The sequence below is a fragment of the Pyrgilauda ruficollis genome, unplaced genomic scaffold (assembly GCF_017590135.1).
Source record: "Pyrgilauda ruficollis isolate IOZ18807 unplaced genomic scaffold, ASM1759013v1 scaffold26, whole genome shotgun sequence".
NCBI classification, from domain to species: Eukaryota; Metazoa; Chordata; class Aves; order Passeriformes; family Passeridae; genus Pyrgilauda; species Pyrgilauda ruficollis.
In genome coordinates, this window is record NW_024523933.1 from 3,073,751 (window position 1) to 3,099,547 (window position 25,797).

A 25,797-nucleotide genomic window follows, 5' to 3' on the forward strand; every position below is an offset into this window, starting at 1 on the left:
AAATAGAATGGCTGCTGTGACTTGAAGGCACTGCATGGGGCTGGGAGGCAGGGGCAACAATAGCTGGGGCACATCCCAGTCCAAGACCTGTAACAATTCACACCTGGACATGCCTAGGTGTGTTTACTGAAAATCACTATCCACTGAGAGAAGTGAGCAGATTCTTCTTTGTGTCAGTTACGAGGGAGTACTCTAATCCCTTGTGTTTGTGCTGCTTTGTGACGATTTCAGAACTTGCACTTTTCTTGGTCTTAATCTCAACTTTCTCCCTGAATTTATGGGTAGAACTTTTGAAGGTCTCAACAATAAAATTAAAGAAGTTCGAGGGAGGTCAGACATAACCAGAGGATATGTGACCTCACCACACCAGTGACTTGTCTGCCACTTACACTCGAAGCTGAGTCAGTCCATCTCTGCCTGCCTTAAGTAATGCATTGAGCCAGGGATCCCTGATTATGGAGCCACCTGAAATTCCCTTTCCCTTTGTACAGTCACCTAGGAGTGGTCAGTGCAGAATTACTGAGGGCAGAGAATGTCTTACATCTGGCTAGCAGGAGACTTATTCTGAACTCTAGCCATCTGGAACTGGAGACAGGTGGGTGTTCACCACCATTTCCTCAAGGAATTGACTGAGGACCACTCCATTAGCTACAAATTGATGAGAAAGTAATACAAGGGACATGTGGCCACCTTGGGATCAGAGACTGCATGAACGGCCAGAATTGAGATTCCTCCCGATTGTACGGTGGCACACTTTTCAGGACAACTATAGAGAAAGCTTGTCATATGGAACTTTAATTTTGTACATTACTGTATTTAAACTCAGTAAACTAATATTTGTATTATACATATATTAAATTTACTGTGGAATTAAAACAGATAAAGTAGTGCTTAAAGTTTCACTCATCTGCATACTATCTATGAAGTCTGCTTCTAGTGTGTGGTCATATATTTACCTGAATACATATTCTGTACCTTGTTGATAAATCAAAGCAGTTGTTTATTTTACCTTCCACAGTACTACTGCTAATGAGATACTGTACATCTGTACTCAGATTAACTTGGATGTTCATCATGGAACAACTTCTCTAGTACTTACACAAAACTGCAAGTGATTAAATACCTCAGTGGAAATACTACAATAAAACATGCCTATTTATTATGTTCATCTCCTTTGCTTCTAATACAAACTTATGCTTACATTTAAACATCTTCCTGTGTTTTGGGCTTCTAATATTCTTTCTTTTTGCAAACACTTTAATAGTAATTTCTGTCATAACAGAAGAATGAAAATAAATCAGTACATTTTAGTAATTACAAGAAATTATTTAGAAGGTGGTAGTGAAGATGGTTTACATTTCATTGACTTTATAATTATAGAGTTGCCAATGTATGGGTGATTACCTCCTTCCTTCTTGTTTGTTATTAAACGAAGTGTTCAAGGAAGCCCTTAATTTTTTTCTGCATGGTTGTCAGAGATGGGATGTGGCAAGAATGGAACAAAATGAGGAAGGAAGCAGGTTAATGCTGTCACATGAAAAGAAGACCTATATAATTAAAGACAGAAAGCACGGGCTTCTTTTCAAAGTTATTAATTCTGGCTTGGTCTTCCCTCTGGGATAGTAACAATTTATATGGTGTACATGCTGCTTAGGGAGAAGAGAAATTGGCTTTCATCACAAGAAGCAGGATGGTCTGTGCTTTAGATGGTTGACTCTAATCTGGTAAAGCCACTAGTGCTGTATGCCACAGCTTAGTGCTGGGGCTGATACTGTTCTCCATATTTATGAGTGATCAGGACAAAGGAGCCCAGTGCCCCTTCAGCAGATTCACAGCTGGTACAAACTGGGCAGACTGGCTGGTGTGCCAGTGGTTGTGCTGCCATTCAGAGGGACTGAAACAAGCTGGAGAGCAGGGCAGAGAGGAATCTCAGTTGTAGCAATGGTAAAGGCAAGCCCTTATATCTGTGGAGGAATAACCCCAAGCACCAGTACAGAGTACAACCTGGGGACCCACTGGCTGGAAAGTTGCTTTGCTTAAAAGGTCCTTGGAGTGAAGGTTTTCAGGAAATGGAAAACCAGATGACCATGAGCTGCCAACACATCCTTCATGGCAAAAAAAGGGCAGCAGCTTCCTGGGCTACATTAGTAAGAGCACTGCCAGTAGGATGAGGAAGAGGATCCTTTTTCTCTTCAACATTGGTGAGGCCATATCTGAAGTACTCTGTCCAGTTCTGGATTACTCAGTACAAAAATGATATGGTTCACTGGAGTGAGTCCAGTGCAGTGATGATTAAAGTACTGGAGCACATTTTACTACTTTGGAGGTCAGACAGCTTCTTTTAAACCTCAAGTGACAATAGTTCTTGTCATTCAAACCCCGTCCTCAAATTTTACCCTTCCCAGAAGTGCCTGAAAGATATCAAAGGCCACTAATATGAAAAAAGTGTTGATATCAGACAAAGTTACTCCATATGGAAAAGAACATGAATTGGTAACAATTGGCAAATGATCCATATTTACCAAATTATGTTTTTACTAACCTTTCCCAGATGTATGCGTGTAGAGGTCTGAACAAAGTGTGATTTGTAGATGAGAGAAAAGCTAATGCAGTACTTCAAGAAACCTTGGACACCCTCAGAAAGGCTGTAGATGTTTCCTTCTAACTGTTAGAACTGTTAATCCTTTCAATTGAAATGCTGAGGGACACCTCTTGTATTAAAAACACTGAAGCTGTTAGGGCAGGGAAACTACTAATAACAATCACTTATAACACTATAACTGAATTTAGAGAGAGGTTAAAATATTGGTTTTGAGGGTTTTTTTGGTTCCAATAGTTACTAAATTAAGGTGCTAACTTGAAAGGGCTGGTTTCCTGACTGATGTAAGCCATGCAAACACACTCTGGCAATGGAATGGACTTGGCCTACCTGGAATATTTTTCTCCACATGCTTTGCTTCTGTTCTTTTGATTATGAGACTTGCAGTGAATTACATCTTGATGTTTGGTGATCTGACCAAGGCAATCTAAGGGACTAGTTGGAGAGCACAGCCAAAGGCAGGACAGGCCAGGCACAACTGTTACTTTCAGTGGGAATGTGGTACTAGATCAGTTTAAACTGATAAAGAAACCACACCCTTGCTGTTCACTGCAAAACCTATTGTCAACACCCATTTACTGGATCACTGCACTGTACAGTTAGATAAATTATAGAGATACTGGTTCATGACAATCTCTGTGGTGTTTCCTGGACATGCAGTCCCTGCAGTGATACCTTTGGCTGTTAAGGAAGCTGACCTTGCAAAACCCTGAGAAAAAATTGTATTGAGAGGCTGTATATGCCCTTGCCCTCATGCCCAAACTTCTGAGCATTGCTTGTTTGCAACATTGTCTTCAAATCACTTGGTTCCTTTGTTTGCAACTCATCAACCCTCTTTTCTCATCCTCTGTGTTTGCCTTTATTTGCTCCTTCTGCAGCATATTTCAGATATTAATCTGTCCCAAGCACAAGCCATGTGGAATGAATGGCTGACATACCATCATGCATTGTTCATAGCACAGTTCTCATGCAACACCACTGCTCATCCTGTCTCTCTTCATTTGATTGCAGTTTTTCTAAAGTGTAAAATTTCCAGGCAAAGAATTTTCTATTTTTTACACAAACATCTCTACCATTGCTTAAAACAGAAGGATACATTAATCTGCATTTACAAGGACACTGTTCTTGAAACCCTTCATGAACACTGCCATGGAGGATTTGCATTGTCAGTATATGAAATCAGACTGATCTTTGACCTTTGAGATCCTTTATTGCTTACTTCCACTTTTCCTTTGACATATTTTTCTTTCATTCTTATTTCAAATCCTCTTCAGTTACTTTGATACCTTCTTCCAAATTTCAGTCTCCCTCTGCTCCGTGTCTTCCAAACAGTGGCACTTGCAAGTCACAACTCCACTCTCCCCTTTTCGTGGGCTAAGTGTTGTTCTGTCAAACAATGATTTGTGAGCATGTCATGGTGCTCCCTTATTACCTTTGAAAGGGGGAATATAAAAGATGCATTTACTCAAATAACTAAATACTGAACAGGCTTCCTGGGAAGGGTCATGACACAAAACCTGCCAGAGTTCAAGAAGTGTTTGGACAATGATCTCAGTCATGGGGTGTGGTCCTTGAGGATGTCCTGTGCAGGGCCGGAGTTGGACTCAATGATCCTGTGCATCCCTTCCAACTCAGGACATTTCATGATTCTCTTGGACCTATTGGCATTAAATGTTTTTATTTTATAAAATTTTGAATAGCACTGTAAGTACTATAGCATAATGCCACAGGGGAGAGAAATAAAATTAAGAGATTTACCAGCTTTGGGAAAAAAAAGTGGTTTCAAAATGTTGCTTAGAGAATAGCATTAAATCCTTCCAAACAAAGACTTCAGTGTTGTTTGCAATAATGGCAAATGTTTTTTTGTATGTCCAGAATTTTGTGTATACACTCTGCTCAGCTGATTCTATTCTTCTACACTAAACAACCTATTGAAATGGATATTCCAGACTTCTCTTGTGAAATCTGTTTAAGAAAATTTACTCTTATTTTCAGTTGGAATTATCCTTAGATCCAGTAGTATATCCAGAAGAAGGAAATGTCCACTAGGTATCCAAGGCTCAAAATCAGTGCTGTGTGTAAAAAAGATTTAAAACTATGTCCATTCTCCATGCAAAACTTCTGAGAAGCAAAATAGATTTAGGCCCGAAATCATGTGACTTTTCCAAGGTTCCTGGGAACTTGCAGCCAGACTTTATACTGGGGAGTTTCAGACCTTGAAGTGGCAGGCCCAGCAACACTAACAAATAACTATTGTACAACTCTTAGCAGAGAAATTGTTTGATCCAGAAGCTGCTTGTCCTCACCACAGCTATTTTTTTGCAGAAAACCACAAGATTTTACTGGCTGAACTCAATGGCATGTGTATTGAGCTTTCCAAGGAGTGCAGAGAACAGCAATTCTGGCAGTTTCATTTCCCCACTGATGGCAAAAAAAAAAAAAAAAAAAAAAAAAAAAAAAAAAAAAAAAGGGAGAGCAACAGTGTGACACATGACTGCTACACTGGATTTTGTGGTATTGCTTAAACAGAGGGTCAGTGTGCAGCTCAGCTGTTTGTAACCACAGAAACAGAAAATGTTATTTGGAAGGAGGGAGGATGTACACCAAATCTACTATGTTTCAAACCTGACAGTGTTTCTTTAAAATGTTCTTAAACCTGTTTAACACACCCCTACTTTTCACCACTCCCTGGGAGCATGCACCACTTATAGCAACTTGTAAATCAAGAAAAACCAAACCCAGCAATTTATTCTCCAGTGCGCACTGGATATTTTCACACACCCAGCTTGGCCATATAATTATGTTCCAGTGAAGCTCACTAGCTTGGAGCTTTCTGCTTCAACCTAAAGTGAGTTCAGCACTGTGAGTTTAGAAGTCTCAAATATTCTGCAGCAGAATTTCTTATTTCAAACTTCTATTAAGAAAACTAAGAAAATATTTAGAATTCAAAGATTGTGATTATGTGCGATGCTCTGAGATTCTATTCACAAATGCATAGAAGATGCCAAAACTCATTTATACTGTTTTATCTTGAGATCAGGGATGTGAACACAGTGAATATACACATAAAGAAGTTAAACCCCAAAATTCAAGCTTTACTGTTTGTATAGCTAGAAGAGTCAAATGCAGAAAAATATGACATACTCTTTCTAAGAATAACAGTAATATTTGCTTAGTACCCATGAGTGAAAGGGATGAAACTGTCAGGAAAGCACAATTTTGGGTTTTTTTTTTGTTTTTCTCTCCTCTCTGTTCTCTCATCTTATAATTTCTTTGTGTCTCAGACTCGTACATGGCCAGATTATAGTTTTCTAGACACACTTTTGTGTGTGAGGGGCCACAGTGCAGTAGGGAAGCATGTTTTTATGGATGCAGTACTGTTGAGACTGCAGAATAATCTTGAATTTTGATCAGACAGAGAGAAAAAAAAACCCCTGCATCTTTGTTTCCTTTTCCTTTTAATATGACAAGAAGCCATTGCTTTCTGCAAGATAAAAAAAAATATTTGAAATTCTGCCATTACATGGAATCATCTGACATGTATAGGAATCTACAGTGTAGGTGCCTAAATCTGACTTGTCATTTTTAGGCTTCCTTTCAAAACAGTGGAGAGAAATAGTAACTTTCGCAGCCCAAGCCTCTAACCTACTTTAATCTACTTTTGTGTGAGATTACATTAGGGGTGTTTTGAGTGATAAATTTAAAGATAGGAGCCTAGCTTTTGATGTAGCCTAGCTTTTTTTGCTAAATAGAGCCTGTGATGGAAAGTCTCGCCCAGCTCTGAGGAAACAAGTGTTTGAAAATTGATGTCACTGGTCTGGCATCTCCTTCATTGAGTAGAATTCAAATTCTTAACTTACACATTAATTGGCATTTAGCTCTCTCAGGCTAATAGCCTGCATGGAAATCCAGAGAAGCCTACACCTGAAATTACTGGGCTCTTCACAATATGCTCTTACTGCACCGTGACAGGATCTGGAACCTGAGGAACTTATCTGGGCCTCTGTGATTACATCAGATAATTATGATCATTCTGTTTTGATTCTTTCCCTTGTAATATCACCCAAATTATTTAAAAATCATCCTATTTCAAAGCTCAGCCTTGTTTTAATTTCATTTAACAACAGCAACAAAAACAAATGAAAAAACCCTTCAATTCTTTTTCATGTACTGAACATTAAAACTTATGTAAAAGTTTTTTCCTGCCAACATTCTTTCCAAAGTACTCACAATTTGGAAAACAGTTTTTAAAGAACATAATTTACTCAAAATAAAAGGGAAGGAGAAGTTGATATTTAAAATGTACTGACTTTGATACCAGTCTATTGGCCAGCTGATATCAAAGGACAAGTATTTTGAAAAGGCAAGAAGAAAGCTCAGTTATTTCTTCAGCTTCCCAGCTCATAAGGTCTTGTTGCAGATGTGTTGAGTAATGAAATGTATTCTCCTTTCCTTCACATAGTTTGTGATTAAAAACTGCACCTGAAGCTTATTCCTTGGAAGATACTTGGAAATGCTACTAAAACTTCTAATTCTGTGGATAAGGGAGAACAACAAGCCAGCTGAATTCTTTTCCAGGGGAGGGGAATGTGGAGGGCTGATGCCATTTCCGTGATACCATTTTCAATTTTACTCCTGCAGATGAACTACATAAATCTGCTTTGCTATTTTTTCTGTTATTTGAACAGGTGAAAATTTTTACTGGATTGCAAAGGTATTTATTAGTAAGGAAAGGGTCTTAAACATGTACAAACAAAGTAAAATTCTCTGCATGTTTACATATTTGCATAGTTTCCACATTTGTCATGTAAACAGAGAAGAAAGTCTGAAGAAATAAAATGACAATGCTGTATGACTCTCAGTTGAGGGGCTGAATGACAAGCCCTTCACTAAGGCTTATTTTAATACCCGAAGAAACAACATTCCACAGAAAAATGGTATCACTTTGATTGTATTGCCAATTGTTTGCATTATCATCAAAGAATTAGGAAAGAATTTTAATGCAATTTTATTTATGAGTGTTATACAAATTTTGACCATAGGGGCATAACATGACAGTGGCACTCCTTGGTCAGCTCTGTATTCTGTCTCCAACAATTGCCAAAAGCAAAATTCAGGAGCTCAGGAAAGAGTGGAAGAACAGGGAGAGCATTTAAGTTGCTTTCCCTAAGTGTCCTTAAAGTCTCTATCAATTTGCTTCTCAGGCTTCTTTTTATCCCAATGGAATTTTTCTTTATTTAGTAACAATTACTGCTTTTCTCTTCCTCAAGCTTGTTTCTCATTCAGCTATTTGACATGTGGGTACACACACATGCCTATATAAGTACATACTTGCATACACACACACACTGACATGCACAAGTACAGGCAGGCACAAGTATAAATAAACTTGCATTTCATAAACTATTGGCGATACGTCTTCCTGCAGCAAGGAGAGCTTACATCCTACACACAGAAACACCTCTCTTTTTTTCCTTTCTCCTTCCTCTTCTCTCTCTTCTCTTCTCTTCTCTTCTCTTCTCTTCTCTTCTCTTCTCTTCTCTTCTCTTCTCTTCTCTTCTCTTCTCTTCTCTTCTCTTCTCTTCTCTTCTCTTCTTTTTCTCTCTCTTCTCTTCTCTTCTCTTCTCTTCTCTTCTCTTCTCTTCTCTTCTCTTCTCTTCTCTTCTCTTCTCTTCTCTTCTCTTCTCTTCTCTTCTCTTCTCTTCTCTTCTCTTCTCTTCTCTTCTCTTCCTCTCCTCTCCTCTCCTCTCCTCTCCTCTCCTCTCCTCTCCTCTCCGTCTTCTCTGTTGATGCCAATTAGTTCTTGTACTCGGGGAGAGTTGAAATACACCCTTTTCGTACTGTTTGTGAGGTTTTTACACTTACACCTCCTTTTACCACACTAAGACAGTCTTAGTTGATGCATTTGTTCAGTGTGGGGAAAAGTAATTATGCATCTTCAATAATCTTTTTTTTTCTTCTCTGAACCTTTTTAAGTACAACTCCATCCTTTCCAATTCACATTTTTGGTCTGTGTCTTATTTTTGCAGTTATTGATTTTAGAACACATTTTCTAACAATTCTTCTACAATAAGCTGGTCTGTGCTAACTACAGCACAGCCAGCATCTTCCAGGAACAGGGAAAACCCTTCCTTTCTTCCATATCCATATTCAGATTTGATGTGGATAGAGAAAAGGATCACAATCTGTAACATTTGGCAATCATGCACAGCAGTTTAATGTGCTTATAACACTAGTATGGAATGTACATCAAAGAAAGATTTCATTAAATAGGTGGGATATTGGTTCATTGGGTTGTCTTGATTGGTATGAAATTTCCATGTAGGCTTTCAAATAACAATCAAGTTCTCAGTCAACTAATTTGATCCAAATAATAAAAGAAGGAATTACAAGAGAAGGCTGCTTAGCCCTAGCAGAAAATCGGAACACAATACTAGGGTAAGGACAGGAGAGCCAGTCTATCAGACAAGTGTAATGTGAACTTCCCCACATGGATATCATTCTTTGGGGCAGATACATCTCCTTATCTGCACCATAAAAAAGAACAGCCTGTGGGGGTTGTCTCCTATGTATTTACAATGCCCATGACCAATTAAATGTTATAAGAAAATTTCAAACAAGGAGCAGGAAAAAACTTTTCTCCTTTTGACTTTGCCTCTTCTAACATATTTTAGAGATGGTCTTTCCTGAGATCTGCACTGTTTGTTCTTTCCCAGAGCTGTCTCAGTGGGGATTTGACAGAGATATTACAAAGTCACTTTTTAATGAAAAAAGCACATCTAATCCTAATTCTCACACTCCCTCTACTACTCTAGGTCACAATCTGATTCTTTAGCCACCTATGTGAAAGTTCTTTGTTAATTCAGAAACTGGTAACAAATTAACAAATAAGCTATTTATCAATGACATAAGCTACAAAACTGGTTACACCCATTCATTTTGTGCCACATAGACGTCATTTAACTTAGCCAGATTTTCAGCACAATTTTCCTCAAATAACTGATCTTATCAGTAACTGATAAAACTAGTAACTATGTTAGTTAGCTAAGGCAGTAATGGCAGTGGTGCAAGATCAAAATACTCAAGTTTAGCATGCTATGGACCAGACTTTTGGGTACTTCTGAAATATATTTTACTTATTTGCAGAGTCAGGACCTATTCAAATTGTGGGAAAATCAGTCCCAAAAACACTGAAGACTATCTACCTCCATGAAATGTATTGGCAACTGCTATGAACAGAAGACGCTGCTCAGACATTTTCTGGGCCAGCTAGAAGATGTGAAAAGTTTGAGACATTTTGCATAATATTTGTGACATTTTTTCTTCCTCCTTAAGTTTATGAACTTTGCCACACCCTTTGGGAGAACAATGGGCTGCAAATACATCTGCATTGTGACTAAGGTTTTCTTAGCATTCCAAAAATTCATATGAAAAAGCTCTGAGAGTGCTCCTTCCTGTATTCAGAAAGGTGTGGTTAAAAAAATGCATGCCTTAATTTAACCAGTTGAAAGGTCTTCCCCAGGAACAGCAACCTACAATAACTAAAGGAAATGGCTTGGCTGGCAAAAGTTAATCCATTATCTTTGGTGCATTATGGTATTCCATACCAGACTTTGTGAAATGCTGCACTCACTTTGACAGTAACTTAATCTAGTGAAAGTGTTAGGTTCTTCTGCCTTTGCACAACAGCTGTTGCTACACTGTATTAAAAAATAACTCTTATGTCTACCTATTTAAACAATTCAAGTGATAAAGTGCTGAGAAATTACAACATAAAAAAAAGAGATTTCCATACATAATATCTAAATATTCATTTTGACAGTAGTCAAGGCAAATATTTGTATGCCATAGTAAAAGGGCTGTAGCATTAGTCTTTCTCCAGTGAATATTTGAACTTTCAGGAGGTAAAAAACCCCAGGTAATTGTGTTCCCTTACACTAAAAATTATAACTCAGTGGTTAAGGTAGTCTGCTGGTAAAAATAAGCTGTTACCAAAAGGAGGAATGATTTGAACTTGGGTTTAGTCATATGCTAAGTGACCCTTCCAATTTGTAAGCTGTTGCTTTCTTGTCCTGTTCTTTGAGAGGTTAAGTGTGTGTTAAAGAGTTAAAGAGCACAGTTGCCTGTCTCAAACACTGCTAGGCCACAGAAGGAACTTACCATAAAATAAGCCACCACAGTGGGCAGAGAAGGGATGAATTTGAGACAGGAAGGCTCTAATTCCAGGCCTGGTAAAGGCAAGATCTGGTCAGCACATTCTGATTAATGGATATGGACAAAAATTTTCACCATGGCAAACTGTGTGAAAAGAAAAAATGGTTCATAAGCATATCACTGGTCAAACAAGGATCACCCCAGTTATGGGACAGATGGCATCTGCAATCACCAATGGTCACCAAGGCCCTCTAGATACGTCTCTGTGGATACTTGGGACTTGGGCTGTATAAAGGTGGTACTGTTGTCTGTGTGTTGGAGGATAAAATACCTGTCTGTAGAACTTGCTGAAGTTTAGGGCTTGACACGCTCCAGTGATCTCAGGCCTAGGGGGAGGTTAGCAAAGCTTGGGAAGAAAACCATATCATTGATTGTGGACACAAAGAATGCAGAGTTTACAGGCTACAAGGACATTTGGCATAACTCCCAAGATAAGGAAAAACTAATAAACACAATTCATGGGGGAGATAATGACCATTGACTCATAACCCACCTACCCATGAAACCCACCAGCTCAAAAGAAAAGAAAGACAGAGCATGCAGACTAATTAGCTTTAGAGTTGAGGGAATTGTTTAACCAATAGAGAAAGAATGTTAAATAATAAGAGATGTATAAATGATGAAAAGTTTTGAACAAGCTTGGGACCCCCATCTCTCTCTCTCTCTCTCTCATTCTCTCTCTTTTTTCCCACCCATCCTTCTTGTCCCCCTCACCTCTTTTCTATTTATTTCTATCTCTCTACCTCACACTCATTGTTCAAATAAATCTGTAACATTGACTTGGGCATATGGTCTCATCTGCACCTAAACCTGTGCAGAGGCACCTCTTAATCATTGGATTGTAACAGCATGAGCCTTGCACATAAATTAGGCAGAAGAATTCTAATTTTTGTGCATAAAGGATAGAAAAAAGTTGTTACAAAATACTGTAGGTACTTGGCACTGCCAGTAGTTGCCCTTTGCAAAGCAACCAGGGCATTGCTTATCTACCTTTAAAACCCATATCCTTCCTAGAAGGAGCAAGGAAGCCCATGAAGAAAAGGGCTTTCCATCTCACATTAGATCATTACTATAAGATGTCTATCTAGGAGCATGAGAACCAGAATCTTCAGGGGGAATTTATAATGTTAGAATAACCTGCCCATGGAAAAAAACTCATACTTCCTATTTCTCCCTCTCCTCTCTGTTGCAGCCATTAGTGCTGCTAGGATTCACAGAGACATTCATAATCTGGTTCTGAGTCACAAATACCTCTTGGCAAGGGTGTACCCATAGGCAATATATTACTTTGATTAATTATTTTCACCCAGGTGAAAAGTAACTCTGTATAAAGACGTAGCACAGGTCCCAACCGTCAGCTTATTTTATGTAGGGATGCACTGGGAATTTAGGGAGGAGCAGGCCTTTTGTTAGTCACCTTCAAGAGGAAGGTCATCCCATGCATGAGCATCACTTCCTTTTCTATTTGTTGCACTGGGTTTTTTACATAAATGACCCCTTCCCTTTTGACTTAACCTGTTGGAACTGCTGTCTATGTACATAGGTAAGCTTACACTAAGCTTAAGCAAGAAAAATGTGCAGGTGGCACAGATGTCCAACCCACATCCCTAATAAAGATGACATTAACCAGCTGTGTTGCTCTGCAAAATGCTGCCTTGCAGCTCGGCACCATCCACTGCCTACACCTGTCTATATGTTTCAGAGTGTTTAGTTTTAGTCATCTTTTGACATGAGCTCTATTGAACACAATTAAATTTGGAGAAATCAGGGCCAATTAATGGGTCCGTACTAGTTAACTTAGTAGGAATAGGATCTGGACCTGAGCAATATCCTCTGTTTGTCCATACTATTATCACACACAGTCCTTGACACAGTATTGTTCATGACAATTATCTGTCTCTGAAAAAAGACTAAGGCATGGACAGATCTCCCTGTTACAAGCTCTGGACTGCTTTCAGTAGGAGTGTGGATGAGGCCACACAGTTCTTTTTAAAAAGTAACTTTAGTGATACAGGTACAGAACATGCTGTGCTCCTTTGTCCTCAGGCCAGATAATGGGCTTTGGTATGTTTCATTTAATAGCTTAAATGTAGCTGCTTTACTCTATCTTGAAAAAATTGAACATTATTTGCTAGGCTGTCTTCAAATCTTTTGGACATATCAGCTATAGAATCTTATAACCCACAGTTAACCTATCCTACTTGGAAAGTCTGAAGTATTACAGGACTTCTCTTCTGGAGCACTGAGTATATGAAAAAATATATTCAGTAAAGTATTCTTCCCTTTTTGGGAGGAGTCACAGAACAATATTTGTCTAAAAATTTTCTTCTGAGTTACTGCTCATTCCACATGCTGTGTTGTGAATCTACATAACAGCTCAATGGAGCTAGGCTATGCTATACTATTTTCATTATGCTATCTTATAAACCTTAACAAAGATGTTGAGGTAGCACAATATTTTGCAGTAGGTTTTGTACTGAAAAATGGAAAACCAACAAAAATTGACAAGAAAATCATGTAGAGAAAAATGCATTTTATTAGCAACCAAGGGACATAGAATTTTTAGAAAAGCAAATAAGCTGAAGCTAAGAACACTGAACACAATCATCTTTTTCAGAAAACTATGAGAGTTGGGAAGTATGGTAATGTATTGCCACTGTAGGGTGCTATAAGCATTTGACTTTAATGACACTGAATAAGCCATTCAAAACTGAATTATGGTACTTGTGAAATACTTCTGTTCAGTTTTCTGCCAGTGCTACTCTGTTTTAAAAGTCACTGTCAGTTTCCTAGCGGCATTGTGAGAATTCCTTGGATGGCAAATAAACCTCCATTGTAGATGAGGTATTTAAAATGAGCCTGCTTGAAATGTCCTCCAGACTGTGTCAAAAACCTAAGCTGCAAGAGATAGTGGCCTCTCCTTACTGATCACTAATGTGTCCTAATTGCTGGTTATTAATAAAGAGGATTTATTGTAGGGAAGAATTCTAAGATATTTCTTGTTTTCTATCATAAATTACTAAATCAAGCTATCAGAATGATTTTGATGGGGTTATATAACCCTAGGATGTTGCCAGTTATGTTTGTATCTACTTTTCAGAGAACTTCCTGTTTTCTTCTTGAGAGAATGACAAACAAAAGCAGAGTTTTTAATTACGTTCCAGCAAGTAGATTATTGATAGATAGATAGATATGAAACAAGTTACTGTTTGCACCAAAGCACCTCACTGGTTGAACTAAAAATAAAAATAAAAATATCCTCGAAATGTGAAATCAGTAGTAGTACGTGGCCCAGTGCAATGGTTAGGTAAAATACATACTCAGTTGTCAATACAAACTTGTTTGTATTTTTTGCACTGCTCTTTTCTGACACTATGGAAAAATCTCTGTCTAGAATCTGTGCTTCAACTTGGATGTTTTCTTAAAAGCAAGAAAGGTACTAAGGGAGATATAATTCAAGTTCTGAAATAGTCTGAGAAATTACATTTTGCTGTATTTCACTTCTACTCTTCCTTCAATTTAATATGGACTTTATACTAGAGAATTAAAAAAACGAAAGAAACCGGACTGTAGAACAGTTCTCACATTCTGGGCATGGCTGGATTTGTAAGTGTTACATGTGATACTGAGATCCAAAGTCAAAGTTTGAGTTCCTCTGAATTTCTGAAAGCTGAATTTCTTCAGCGTATAGGAAGTTTTTTCATGGAAAATAGTTATGTGTCATTTTCACTGTTATGGTTATGGTGAAACTGTTTAATTCCTGATATACAGCACTGCATCATATATTCTTTATTCACTAGGAACAATGCTTGCATGTGGTTATAATACAGAAAATGAGACAGACTGTTTATAAGTAAGTCAGATTTACTTTAGTCTAAAAAAAAAAAGGTTGAGTTATTTTTTACAGCTTTGAAATACTAAGTAATCAGCATAACTGACACCAAAAATTCACCATCCAAAGAATATACTGGTCACAGAACAGTCACTAAAACACAGCTGGCCTGCTTCATTCCTAGGCTGAGGTCAGCACCATTGTTGGAATTTCATATGTATGCATCTTCCTATAGACTGTCTGCTCTGTCACACCAGACACCAAAGAGTTAGCAAGGACTGCCCTACAATAAGCCTTGGGCTTATTTGGGGTGTTCAAAGGCCATACTTACAGGAAAATATAAATTTAACTTCTCCAGACTGTATTGTTTGCATCTCTATTTGTGTTTCTCAAACACTTTGGCTAAAGAAGAAGAAGAAGGTAGTGCTGTGAGACAGGTTAAGCATATCTCTGATTTACAAGTGGGTCTTGTCTGATTGAATGGAAACTGATAACAAATTCACATCATGTAGCACCTGAATTTTGAAAGAAAAATGTTTCAAAAAAGAAGATATTCCTACTCTCAGGTGTTACTATAAATAAAAGCTAGATGTCAATTTCAAATGAAAATGTATGTAAATTTTTTAAAGCTAATTCCCATTTGATGCTAATTCCTCATTTCTTATGGAGAAAGACATCTGTTTCATATGGGAGGCAACTAAATTCTCAATGTGTCTGTAAATACATGTATTCACAAAAGTTTCTTCTTGACTGTAAAAAGATAAATACATAGTACCTGAAAATTCCAGGACTGCTGTAAGTATTTTTGACTTTAAGAGACGCAGAACTTGAGATGTACAAAATTTAGAAATGTGTGCGTGCTTGTATTCATTAATTCTGAGATTTATGGTAGTTAATAGTTTATATTATTTGTATAATATGTGGTATTTTCTTGTCTGCTGTTCTGCTTCATCAGCTGTCTTTTATCAAACAGAACCAATGTTTGGAGAGTAGCTTCATTCTGCTAAGTACCAAGCCTATGAAAAGGCAACCATGAATAAAAATACAGGCTATTACTAAGTTAATTCATGTCAGTTTGCTTTTTTGTTTTCAAAGAAATTCTTAATTTTCACAAAAAATAATAGGACTAAAGGTTGGCCAGCATCTTGTTAAACAACCTTTCACATATTTCATTACAAAAGTTGCCAAAATATAAAATAATGTGGGCTTGTATAAGATACATTAAAACCAGCCTCTGTATCTTAAAGAGAAGCATGGAGTTGTACAAAGTATTCCTATAAGAAAATTACTGATTTCCTACTACTGTATTTACTAACATTAATGCAGTTCTTAGCCTACAAACCTATTTGCAGCCATTTTAAAGAAAGAAAAAAAACCCAAAACTGAACACAAGTTCTTCCCTCCTTTGTTTATTGCTGGCAGTACTGAAGGAGCAATGCAAATGTGCAGAGATAAGAGAGGCTTGCAACAAGATCTCATGTGGGAGGAATTTCCCCCCAGATCTTTTGCCTCTGCCCACATACCCAAACGGTGCAAATACTTGATGCAGATCAGATCCCAGCATGTGATCCCCATGTAACACTTCTGCAGAACTTCTCTTCTGTGAAATAGGGTGTTCATGTTCATCCCTGTAAATACCTGCAAGTCTGGCTGAGAGGCAGCTCTATATCTCTGCAGCACATATTTCTTGGAAAATCCAAATTACTCTAGCATATTTTTCCAAATGATAATTGCTTGGTTTTCTGTTTTCAAGGTCTCTGAAGGCAGTTCATTTTGTGAAACCCAATCCTACTGCACTTGAAAAGAACAGCAAGCACAGAAGGACAACAACTCACCCGTACGCTTAATTGATCTGGTATTTCTACAAGGTGCCACCCTTTTCCACACCTCCTACCTCCTCCTTAAGTGACTCAGCCTCTAAATGAGAAATCTCTTGACTTTTCAGACAGCTGGATGGGGAAGAACAGTTCAGCTCTCAGTCTGCTTTGATTGTGACTCCCTTCCAGGCTGACTAACCACACTGAGCCACACTAGGACACTAACTTCTACCATACCTAGGTAAGGATGTTAACTGTTCTGGTTTTATACTGTTCCCTACCATGTAGGGAAACTCCTACATTTTCAGATGTTCTGTGATTTCTTGATATCCAGTTTAGAATGCCATTTCTAAGGATCTGATTTTCAAGAAGTATGGAGAACTTGACTATGAAAATGCAGCTCTGAATGTTACACAGTTTTGGTGTTCAGATTCCTGGGACTTTTCTGACTTCTTCTGTCCATACTACCTTAATTATTGCATCATTTATGTTATATTGATAATTGTATTTTATTCTAGTGATAATTCTCTGATAAATTCACTGTTCAGACCACTTTTCATGAATGGCTGTTTTAATGTTGTTTTTGCTCTTTGGTTCATTTTATTGTTTTTTTTTTTCTTTATTTGGAGTTTTAGTCAAAAATTAATGAGTATTTACTCTTTTATAATTTGCTTGAATTATCTTTATTATTTTGGGGGAAAAAAACCCCAAACCAACAATTCCATTTCATTTTCACCTTTGCAAAAATACGCATTCTACTTAAATGCAAGGACTTATCTATACAATGACCTGAACAATGTATAAACAGGAAGCGTTCTTCATCAAAAATCTAGTGAATTGAATGACAGAGCTGAATAAAGAAAATTAAAATTATCACCCTCTTTTCTGCACTCTATTAAAAAAATACTACATTTAAAACTGAATGAATATTTCTAATTTGCAAATACATACAAATTTGGATTGTGATTTAGTTGATTTTACATTAGTGACAGTTCCACAGCTTCTTTCAAAACAGAATCTCCTCCGCCCACATCTTGAAAAACCAGTTTTGAGAGCTCTTTCAGCTACAAATACGTGAATGATTGCTGTCATGCATTCACGTGGTCTCTAGTCCTATCTTGCCTGTTTTCTCTCTTACACAAATATACATGTTATTTCTGTTTTCTGTGTGAACTCTTTTCTGTGTTATTAGTTCTGTGGACAAAACGGTAGAATAAAATATTTATTTAAACACAATGTGTTATTTTCAGAAGTTCACAAATGTATCATATGGCTATTGCTCTGATGTGTAATTCCTGAAAAAAAATCTCTTTAGGAATATGTTCCTGTGATTGTTGAATGTCCGTAAAATAAATGTAGCAATTTTTAAATGTAGTTTTTAGCAAAGGACAAAAAGATTAGCTAACAAACAGAATCATGTTACTGTTGGCAATTGTGTAGGGAAGAAATTAGAGCATCAGTTATACATATAGGTCTGCACCTGACAGAAGGGGCCTTTAAGACTATTTGAAGAGATCATATTCTTGTCTGTCATAACAAGTTTGGATTTATGAAGGATTGTACAGCTTTGAATGGTTCTGACTGTGATAGTGATTTGCAAAACAGCCTTTATCTGCAATCAGAAAATTCTTATTTGAGAGTAAGGTATAGGTAGGTAGATCTGACAGCCAAGTCACAGCACTGTTATCTGAGGGGAGAAAGGATGCATACGGACAACAGCAAAATTGCTATTGACTTCCAGACCAGAAAGATGTTACCTCACACACTTACGAGTGCCTGTCTTGAAGAAAAGCTGCAATTATGTGTGTCCCCAGTGTCTTAGTAGGGCTTGGAAATCTTTATCCTGTATCAAGTCAGGATTACTTAATTCAATTGCTTGCTCACACTATATTCAAGAGAAATGATGGAGGAAATAATGAAGTTTGCTGACTTGAAAGTTGTTAACTGAAAGCAAGGATACACTGTTGTGTCTTTCATAACTATGATTCAGACCAGATGTGCTTTTCTTTAAACCATCATATTCTCTACATTCAGCTCACATAAATGAAAGATAAGCCACATATTACAGAATTAAGAGTTACAAGGGAAAACAAAGGAAAACAAAAGGTAGAGCTGAAGTAAGTCTTCAGATCTAATGGAATGATTCTAAAATTTTGAGCTCTGGTTGCTCACAGGGTACTGACTGTTTGGCTTGGGTCAGAGCAGAGTAGTTCTTCAAGAAGATCACATTTTGGTGGCAAGCTTGTTAATTTGGATACAGAAAGAAAAAAGTATAGGCCAATTTTCTTTTTCACGTGGCAAATATTCGATGCTTTCAAAAAGCTGGAACTTGAAGATCATGTAGCAAACAGCAGCCAGCAAGCTGTGGTTGTGTGGAGCCATATATGGAACCCGTTTATTCCAGCTGGTGTTTCATGTGGACATACCAATCTCAGCAACTTCTCTACAACTGAGGCTGGTTTAGCAATACAGCATGGGAAGCTGGATGACAGGCAAATTCTGAAACATTCCTTTTTTTAAGTCAATTGTTCAGCTACCACTTTTTGTATCACCCAGTTCATCAATAATAGTGGGAAATTTGACATTATAGGCATTTGAATTTGGCAATGCTTTATATGAAAAACCTCAGTATAAAAACAAATATTTTGACTTTTAAAAGAAGAAGGTGTATCTCTCTCAACACTCCTTCAACATTTACTATTATACAGTGTGGTGATAATGCAGAGGCCTCTTGCCTCTAAGCTGTGGAAATTAATCTTGTTTTATTAGAAGCAAAATACATATCAACTGACTTCTTATGAATAAGGTCTTAATTACTGTCATAGCTAGAAGCCAAAGAGCAAAGATTTTTTTTGTTGTTGGAAGTAGTTCAGTCTGATGTGGAAAACATGAATCTTACAGGAAATGCTTCTATTATTATGTATTTTTTTAAATACAGCAATGCATATGTGTGAAGCTTAATCACAAAGAGCAGAAGGAAGGCAGAAGGACTCTGTGGTGGAGGAATGGGTGTGCTCAGATGATCTGAAAACTAGAAGGTCTGGCTTTCAGAATTTAAGGCAGGCCTGAGGTATTCTCCTGATCAGTCACTGCAGGAGATGAAAAGGAGATGTAGAAGTGTAAATACAGGTATTTGTGATAAAAATAGTGTTAGAGATTTGTGCTGCTTTTGGAGGAATTTCTTGCCAGATTAGATGTACTTTTACTTGCCCTGAAGCCAAGTCTGAAGTTTTTCTGAATTTCTTTGGGATTATGCTTGGATTTCCCACAAAATGTTTGAGGGTCTGAATCTAGGAGTGGCATGTCTTAAAACCATTTAGAAGCTGCTTACTGGACTGGCCAGGGCAGTTTTAATTTTCGTTTAGAGTTTCCTGACGCTGTTTTTAAATTCAAATTACACTGGAGTTGCATTCCTGTTTGTTTTTGTTTTGCATTCCAGCTGAGCTGTTTTGCTTCGGTGGTTGAGATCTTATTAAAAATGTCTGAACATAGTTTACTACTGCAGCATAGTACAGAAAGCTGTAACTCTGCTTTCTCACAATCTCATTTACAAAGTTAAAAACTTTTTATCTCCCTGTTGTCTGAAGATGAGCTGTTCACTGACCTGTGTAAATAATGTGACAGTTCCAAATCTTTATGAGCTGATATTTTTAAACTAATGGCATCCTCATAATCTCTAGTCCACTCCCCTTTTTAAATGCACAGATACAAACACACACACTTCAAAATAGTGAAGGTCAAGGAAAAATGCTTTGATGAGCTCTATTCTTCCTCTTTATGCAAGATTCTTTTCATTTCTAAGCCCTAAAATTTAAATCTTACCCTGATGATTCTTGATTGTCTGTGCTACAGATTAAAGTAAATTTTTTTTAATTTGCATTTTAAATTTTAATGAATTAATCTTTGATATAAAACTTGAAAGCTCAGGGTAAGAGGAAAGCCTTAAGGACAAAATGGCAGTATTCTGTAGGACTAAAATGCTTGGGTTTAATATTTCAGACAACCTGGCACATTTTCAGTGCTGACTGTAAAAGGGAGTGTACCTGTTTCTTAGATTCATTTATGCATACTGCTTTTGGGTTGGGACACTATGCAGCAGTTTATTCTGGATGCTGTACACATGTGAAACAGAAATATTGTTTTGCCCTAAAAATATTAAAAAATTAATATAGGATGAGAAAAACCCCAGTATTAATTAAATGTCGGAGGATGAAAGAAACACACTGGACTCTCATGGATACAAGAGGAGTTGCAAGCCTCTTTATAGTTGCTTTTCATTTGGTTTAATTTTCACAAAAGAAGTCTCCTTTTTCAAAGTCTTATGATTAATTTCCCTTAGAAAATGGCTTTAAAAGTACTTAATAGAAAATAAATCCAAAATCCTTCTATGCAAACTACTACTTCTTGAGATGAAGAAGTTCCAGTTTTCATTGTTTGAAAATATACTGAAATATCAAATTTCTATTATCCTGGGACTGACTACATCAATGTCCAGCTGTACCTAAGCTGAAAAAGTAAATCAGAGACCTCTCTATCATCTTGGGACTCAGGAAAATTTATAGTGAAAGTGGTAACTATCTAAAAAAACTACCTGAACAATTTCTAGGAAATTCAGTTCACATATGCTTAAAACCTTACATAAATATTTTTAAAAGGCATTTTATAACCTATTGCAAAGTAAATAAGACTCACCATAGCCCTGAGCATATTTTTATTGTGTGGGAACCAGATCCAGCAGTCACATGTTTTCTACACACACCGTGCCAATGCTTGCTTGATACCAACAATTGAGCTTTAAAAAATGGAATGCAGCTAGGAGCCTTTTTAAAACGCCAGAATTTTAAACTTTAAGAAATATTTGGAATTTTACAACTGGTTGAGATACATGCAGACTTTGGACTCCAGTATTAGTTTTGTGTTTATATCTTTACTTTCTAGAAAGATCTCTAGTTGTTTAATGCTTCTTGTTTGTTTGCTGGTTTGTTTGTTGGGATATTTTTTGGGAGGTTTTTTTTTTTTTTCGTTTTTTGGGGGCTGGTTGGGATTCTTTTGATGGTGGGTTTTTTGTTGTTTTTTATTTTTAATCATAAGGTTTTTTTAGTAATTGTTGGGCAGCACAAGCAAAGAAAAGAAAAATGTGCTCTAAGTGCAATCCTTTGTGGCAGCCACAATGTTTTATTGTCAGTGTAAGCATTATTCTTAAGCTTTTGCCAGAATCCAAAATCTTCACCTTCCATCAGGAAAGAAAGAACCGCAGGCCACAGTGTCTCCACTCTATTTTAGGTGTGTAAGAAATACATTTCACATCTGCAAAAAGAAAGAAAGGATAGCTCTATCATCCAGAGAACCAAGAATGTTTCTGATTTTTAAGGACTGCTTCTGTCAGTTTTCTGGTGCTTCTGTAAGTTTTAGCAGCCTGACAGTGGAGCATGTTGTGAGTTTTCCAGCATAACATTGTTTTCTTGGAAAATGCTGCTTTACAAAAAGGAATCCCTTTGCTAAAGAGGGTCAGTTTTGCCCAAACTCTTAAGTCAACGTTAGCATTTGGGGCTTTTTTAACTTAAGGGACAATTTTCTGTCATCAAAATGTCATTTGGTTCTGCTTGATGCTTTCTCTAGGAAACCTGGTATTCACAATCCACTTTCAAAGCAAAACATGAAATCTTTTGAATGGCTCAACTCCGAAATATATATATTTTTTTTAAAATCATCAGTCTTGGAGGCTTTTAACCTGATTTGAAGTAAGGGAAGAAGTCAGTGACTAGAAAACTGTTGCAGAGCAGCAGAACTGCTTTCCATCCTGGCCTTCTGCATCAGCTGCTGGCCACTGAGTCTGAGGGACCCATCAGCAGGGCGGGATGGGCTCACCTGTGCTCCAGGTGCTGTGCCAGGGACTGATAGCATCTTCCCCTTCAGCTGACCACCTCAATCCATTCTGCAGTACTCCTCTGTAGCCGGCCCAGGGCCTGCAATGGCTCCTTGGCGGTCAGAAGCCTGAGCTAGGAAATGCCAAGTCACGATGACTGGGCCTAGAAATCCCTCTCTTCCACCTTCAGACCCTGCTTATCTCTCTGTAAGCCTAGAGGTCACTTTCCCCTGACCCTTACTACTGGACAATTTCCAAAACCCCTGTACCCTATATAAACCCCTGCTTCTGCCCAGTTCAGCAGAAGAGCTGTCCCTGAGAACCCCAATAAAGAATTTCTTCGGAACCTCACACAGCCTTCTCCTCTCTCTCCCTGCATTCGCTGCGGCACCTAGCAAGCTAAAGAGCTGATATCACGAAGAGCTGATAATCGCTAAGAGCTGATATCACTCGAGCTTGCTAAGGTTGCCTGCAGCCAGCAGCTGTTTGGGAACTCGGACGGGCTGTGCTGAGCAGGACTGCGCTATCCAGACCATTGCAGCCCACCAGGCATGCCCCGGCTGGAAGCAGCCGTATTACTCCTCTTGCCCCTGCAGGCTCTCACCACACCAAATGCTCTCAGGGAAGGAGCTCCCAACAGGGAAGGGGCAGGGTGACAGGCAGAGGAGCAGGGCAGGGATGCACATAGCTGTCACCAGGCAGGGAAAAGCCACCAGATTCGCTCTGAGCAGAGCTGTGACCAGCCCTCAGCCATTCCAGCCTGTCAGACTAAACTTGTGCAAGGAGATGACCGAAGTGGACAGCAAACCTGACCTGTCTTTGGGGCCGATTCCTAATGTCGCTGACAACGCTCACTTCCTTTCTTTGTCATGTTTTCTTTCAGATTCCCGCAGAAGGACAGAACAATCCCACGGGACAAATGTCAGCTTTCAACATACGAAAACAGTCTCCTAATCAAGGCGGTAATACTGAGTCTCCATTTCCTGCTCCAGGGGCACTTGCAGGCTGAGGCGCGGCCTCCCTCCTGTCCAGGCCCCTCCATGCCCCTGGCACAGCTCCCTCACAGAGCAGTGGCAGGAGGGTGATCGGGGCTACTGTGACCCAATTCAGATGCCACACTCTGGGTGCTGTGCATAAGCTGTGGCTGGCAGAGATTGAGGCCAGAACATCCCACTGGGCAGTAGAGTGTGGTGGAGCGAGGGAGCCGGGTGGTGAGGAGCAGGGTGGTGTGGTTGTCATGGAAAACCCACAGGAGCAAAGTGGCTGCAAGGGCAGCGGGAAGATCCACTGGTCTCAGCGCCATCTCTTTGACCCGCACAGGGAAAATGAGGAGAAATTGAGGAAAAGTAGAATGGGGGAAGGAGTCAGAAAAGTTGTTTAATCATTGTTTGATTATTGTTTAGTCCTCTGGAGGAGTAAAACTTGAGGAGGGCTGTAATTTGCTTTCTATGCAGAGAAATAACCAGAGGCAAACTAGAAACATTATGAAATTTTCCATTTCCCTGAACCTCAAAAATATTTTTATAGACTGAAAGGTTTTGAGATGCATGAGGACGTAGTTCAGGTGGGATGTGCCAGGCTCAAGTGCATCAAAATTCACATAGCCACAGCAGGGCGCTGCTTGGCTCTACGCATAGGGGACATACATTTTTATTGTCAAATAGAGACAGAGATGAGCTGCATCTGCCTGTGCTCATGTGACCTGATCTTTTGTATCAGAGCTATGTTTAATTTTTTAGCTGAAGCTCGGGAGAAAATTCATTAGGCTAGAAAAGAGTACTGGTTCTAGTGTTCTGCTAGCCCAGGGCCTCAGGTATTAGCAGATTGCTTGCTAATCTGCTAAACACTTGTCAAGTGTTTCCTGACAAGAAAACATTATATATTCCTGGGCTACCAGCTTTATACTAGTTTTCGTGAAACATTCTTTACACTTAGCCATTTAAAAAGCCATGATTTCTGAGAAATCCAAGTGATTTTTGACAACCCACTGGAGCTATTCAGGCAAGCCTGGGATGCCTTCCTTTTTTTTAAATCCTTAAAGTCAGATTTTAGTAAGTATTTTTAAGATAAAAACTAGCTCAATAGGCAGTGAACAGGCTTTTAGAAAAAAAAAAAGTATTTAAAATTCACTCTTGGCCATTGTCACTTAAGATAAATGTTTTGGTGCTTTATGACAATTTGGTCTTCTACTCACTGTAGCTATTTGTCATTTTTTAATGTTATCACTACAGGTGAAGTCCTTGTGTTAAATGCAAGGAGTACATTTTCTTATAAATCAGAGCAGAATGCCAAAACACAGCTCTGACAAATGACATGATACTGACTGCATGTTCTTTCTACACATAATGCTTACAGTCTAATTACTGAACACCAGATAGTGATGTCTACTGAAATTTGAAAATCCTTTTGCACAAATGCTCAGAGAGTGAGGAATTAATGGAGAAAACCATGAGGGTCTTTACAGGAGAACACAAGATCCTCTGTACTTTTAATATTTTTTTTAATTAATTGGCTGTATTGACAAATATTTTCTATATTTAATATTTCACCCTCTCTTCTCTGGAAAAATTTGGGGCAAATATAGCAATTAAAAAGATGGAATTTCTATTTGGTCTGAACTTCTATATTTCCATTTTAATAGGCCATGTTAAAATATCACAACAATATTTCCTCTTACCTCAGACACGCTGATGATATGAAACTTAGGTGGACTGAGAATACTAAACAATAGTCCTTGCATATTTTGCTTGCAAAAAGGGCCAAAATTCTCATGAAAAAACCAAAGGAGATAAACATCAGCTTTCTAATACAGGGAAGAATCCATATTCTCCCAAATCAAGTTAATTTCATACTGTTACTTTCCTAATACACTAAATATCAGCCTTGTGGGACAAAGATATTTTAGGTTCTTTTCAAAAGTATGTAAGGCTTCCATGTTTGTTCAGCATGTCTCTCCCAATAACCTTTGAAACCATACACCAATATTACTTAAATTTGATGTAAAGCTATTGCTTTGATTAAAGTTCAGATTAAGATTAAGTAATTGACTAGTAAAGAAACTCTGTTCATTCAGCCTTTGAGGAAAAAGCTTCAGAGTCTGACTCTTTGAGAAACATGAAAATCCACATATTTTGAGCTGGGTATAGTTGGAGTGCCATGTGGTCACCTCAAGATTAGCTGTCATTCAAAACTTGTATCCTGTCACACATCTGCAAATACAAAAACCACAGACAACACCCCAGGAAACAGGATTCATTAGCTTGACTTTCCTGGGATTACTGTGGTATGCAAATTTTGTAATTCCTTTATCAGATCTGTGAAATGTGTTTACATTAGAGACAGGCAAAGCAGTTTCATACTAAGGATGAAACTGAATTGAGTTTGCTAAGCTGGGTTTCTGCAGGTCCTTCAAGGTGAAGCTACAAACTTTTCAAGAAGCAATCTGGATTAAACAGGTGTGATAACTGAA

General features: G+C 38.1%; 1 protein-coding gene across 1 annotated transcript in view; it reads left to right on the forward strand.

Annotated features, from left to right (window-relative positions):
- Positions 1 to 25,797, forward strand: part of SCEL (sciellin) — an 86,955-nt gene that overhangs the window by 16,126 nt on the left and 45,032 nt on the right. The window contains exons 2-4 of the mRNA XM_041471252.1: positions 16,399 to 16,482; positions 16,591 to 16,703; positions 23,212 to 23,290. Of these exons, the coding sequence (XP_041327186.1) occupies positions 23,248 to 23,290 (43 nt within the window). The 5' untranslated portion in view covers positions 16,399 to 16,482; positions 16,591 to 16,703; positions 23,212 to 23,247. The remainder of the gene's footprint in view (positions 1 to 16,398; positions 16,483 to 16,590; positions 16,704 to 23,211; positions 23,291 to 25,797) is intronic.